At 37.3% G+C, this 3,687-nt stretch overlaps 1 protein-coding gene across 1 annotated transcript in view; it reads right to left on the minus strand.

The window, feature by feature from the left end:
• Positions 1-2,293, minus strand: part of LOC125484666 (5'-3' exoribonuclease 1-like) — a 47,847-nt gene extending 45,554 nt beyond the window's left edge. The window contains exons 1-3 of the mRNA XM_048604228.1: positions 2,207-2,293; positions 1,605-1,740; positions 595-651 (exon numbers count right to left, since the gene is read on the minus strand). Of these exons, the coding sequence (XP_048460185.1) occupies positions 595-651; positions 1,605-1,703 (156 nt within the window). The 5' untranslated portion in view covers positions 1,704-1,740; positions 2,207-2,293. The remainder of the gene's footprint in view (positions 1-594; positions 652-1,604; positions 1,741-2,206) is intronic.
• Between the last annotated feature and the right edge of the window lie 1,394 nt (positions 2,294-3,687).

The raw sequence follows: 3,687 nt of genomic DNA on the forward strand, positions 1-3,687 counted from the left end.
GTATGAGGCAAGTTTTTTTTACACAGAGGATGATGGGTGCCTGGAACTCGCTGCCGGGGAAGGTAGTGGAAGCAGAAACTATAGTGACTTCTAAAGGGTGTCTTGACAAAAAATGAACAGGATGGGAATAGAGGGATACAGTCCCTGGAAGGGTAGGGGGTTTTAGTTGTGATGGGCAGTATGTCGGTGCAGGCTTGGAGGGCCGAAGAGCCTGTTCCTGTACTGTAATTTTCTTTGTTCTTTGTTCTATTCTTGCCTGTTTTTCCCCAACATTGATTCAAATAGCTAATCCATTTTGCAAATATTTACCAAAATCTTATTTAGTAAGGGGAGAATTTCCATTGTTCAGTATTTATAGTATTTATTTGTAATCATCACATGAATTACTTTACTATTAATAGCAGACAAAATAAATCTTCCCGGGGTCTAAATTTTGGTTATTAATTTTGTAGAGTCAGTGTATAAGTATTTATAGACATGGACATCACATCTGCACATGGTTAAAGGTCAGTTGCAAAACCCACCTCGAATGTCTTAATCCAATCTTTTCAAACATCGGAGTAGACTTTGATTAAACAGGATAGCTCAACTTACCCGGTATAGTAGATGTGGTTTCACAGTCACTCTTACTTTCTTGTTACTTCTTCTTTGCTAAGAATAGTAAAGAAAATACCGACATAAAGTTCAGGGCATTCAACTTCTGGTACTGCTGTTCTATTTAAAGTATCCACAATAAATCCATGTGATTTTTGTTCAATAAGCACTCTGCACTTTACAATTGAACATTTAATTTAAATTTGATTTTTGCGACAAAAGGAAACAGGTTATTCCATATTAATTTTAATAATAGATTTTGGGATGAGCAACACATAAACCAGATAATGATGAGCAAGACACTATATACAGTAGCATGCATCGTGGGGACAAAAGAGGAAGGAAGCTATTCTTCCCAGGTAATCAGTTCCATTGTTTACCTGAATGTAGCTACCTAATTTGGGATAATGCCGAAAAATTTGAGGGAAAAGGAAAGGAATGTCGATGTTAATTTTTAGGTTTACTCCTATTTACATTTTAACTGTTGGCTTAACGGCAGAGACTGACAGAACTGGGAACAGAACATCTCCATTGCCTCCATTCTTGATCAGGCAATTGAATCCAAGTCTGTGGAACTGATCAGAAAATGGCAGACAAACAGAAATCCTGTGTGATTTCTCAGTTATGAGATTGTGTAACGCTAGTATCAGCTTTGGGTTCAGTTTCTGCCTTGTGCCTACTGAATTGGGGAAACAAGTGGATTGCAATAATTGGTAGAGAAAGAACTGAAATCAACCAAGACTTTTTAAGTCTCATCACCAGCCAGTTATGCTATGGAATGGACAGCGATCAAATGAGAACAGCAGTGGGCTCAGTAACCTACAAAAATAATTAAGAATAGCTCATTAAGATGCTGAGGGGCACTGATACTCATTAAAGTGTATACAAATATGCAAACACAGAAAGCAGCTTCACCGCCTCTCAAAAAAATGATGGGAGAAAACTCAGAAAAAGGGAATTAGACATTTTTGATCTGTTTATTTGTTTTACAAAGGATCAAAAAGAAATACCTTGCATCTTTCCACCTCCTCTTCAATCTTTTCAATAATTGCCGCATCAAGTAGGTTCAAGTCACATGATGCTCTTGACAGACTACTGACAGGATGCATTTTCAACCAGGCTCCAATTTCTTGAACTTTTTCAGCACTGTTTAAAAGATGAATGCAATTTATTTTTGTACTTAGTTTTATGCCCAGTATAAATGTATAACGCTTTAAATCAACAGACTAGGAAGTTACAGGTTTCAGGGTGGGATTAGGGTATTAAGCTCCGTGATCAGCTACAAACATATTAAATGGTGGAGTAGGCTCGAGGTGCTGAATGGCCTACTCTTGCTCTTTTCTTCTACGGTTCTATGTATTAAATGGGTGATCAATTGAGGAGTTGTAAACAGTTAACTCCTGTTCCAATGGCATCAACCTTGAGCATGGTGAGAAGAATATTGGAATTTTTGGAGATTATGATGATTAAACCTTCAAATATATCAGCTTCTAAGATCAAGTTTAAAATACCTGAAAGATTAAAGGAAGTATCAAAATCCATTCAGTACTTGCAGCTAAAGCTAAAGCTAAATTGAACAGGCATTTTTAAAGCACTAAGTAAAATATCTCACCCATTTACATCCTCTCCAGACCAAATGTTATCTTCATAGTACAAATCTTCTTGACTGTTGTTGGCAATGTAGCTTATTAATTCTGGGAACCTAAAATATAAACCAAAACTTATATCTGTTTATTTTGCTATTACAAATTAAAATGTATTCAACATACAGTTGGTTTAACAACAAGACAAACCCTGAGGAAAGAAACCCAAGAATTAGAGAAAGGAGTACAGGAAGTTGATGAATTTACAGCACAGAAATATGAATTCAGAATTAGAATCAGCCCTTACTGTCACATATATTCAATGAGTACACTGAAAAGATTATAAGTTGCCACTTACAGCGCCACCTTAGGTACAGAGGTACCTAGGTACAGCTTCTTCAGTTACAAGATATTAGACAATAGAGAAATAACACGTCCAGCATTTAAGAAATAAAATTTAGTAACTCAAAGCAAGGAAAATTCCCCCACCCCACTTCATTACTTTAACATTAACATTTCTAATGTCCCAGTTAGCATAAAGAGAACTGTTTAAAATGTGTTCATCTGTTGGATGACTGCGTGTTAAAAGGACAAATTGTGTAAAGGAGGAGGCTGCGATAGACTAACATTATTATCCCTGGACTATTAATCCAGAGACGCATGTAACATTCTGGGGATTTGGGTTTGAATCCCACCAGAGAATTTGAATTCCATAAAAATATGAAATTACAAGTGCGATGATAACCATGAAACTGTTGTCGATTGTCAGAAAAAAATCCACTGGTGCACTAATGAAGGAAACTGCACTCCTTACCTGGTCTGGGGAAACCATGGCCTAGTGGTATTGTTGCTGGACTGTTTATCTGGGTCTCTGGTGTTCTGGGGACCCAGAATCCCGCCATGGCAGATGGTGGAATTTGAATTCAATAAAATATCTGGAATTAAGAATCTAATGATGACCATGAATCCATTGTTGATTGTCAGGAAAAACCCATCTGGTTCACTAATGTCCTTTAGGGAAGGAAATCTGCCATTCTTACCTGGTCTGGCTGACATGCGACTCCAGACCCACAGCAATGCGGTTGATTCTTAACTGCCCTCTGGGCAATTAGGGATGGACAATAAATGGTCAGCGATACCCTCATCCCATGAATAAATGAAAAAAAAAATGTGACTCCAGACCACAGCAACATGCCTGACTCTTAACAGTCAGGGGTGGGTGATACAAATGCTGACCTGGCCTGTAATGTCCACATTCCATGAATTAATGAAAAAATCCAAACTCACAATTCAATTGATTGGGTATTCACAAAAAGTTACTTCTGAAATGTCAATGCAGGAAACACAAAAAAACCTGCATACATCAAGGTCAATAAGATATTGATTTAGCAATGTTCATTCAGAGAAAAATATTGACAAGAATATTGGTCAATCCCCTGTTCTTTTTCAAATCGTGACATGGCTTTGGGTCCAAATCCAACGTAAAGTGGAAACTTGAGTGTTATGAGGT

This window comes from Rhincodon typus, chromosome 13 (genome assembly GCF_021869965.1).
Source record: "Rhincodon typus isolate 14 chromosome 13, sRhiTyp1.1, whole genome shotgun sequence".
Taxonomy (NCBI): Eukaryota; Metazoa; Chordata; class Chondrichthyes; order Orectolobiformes; family Rhincodontidae; genus Rhincodon; species Rhincodon typus.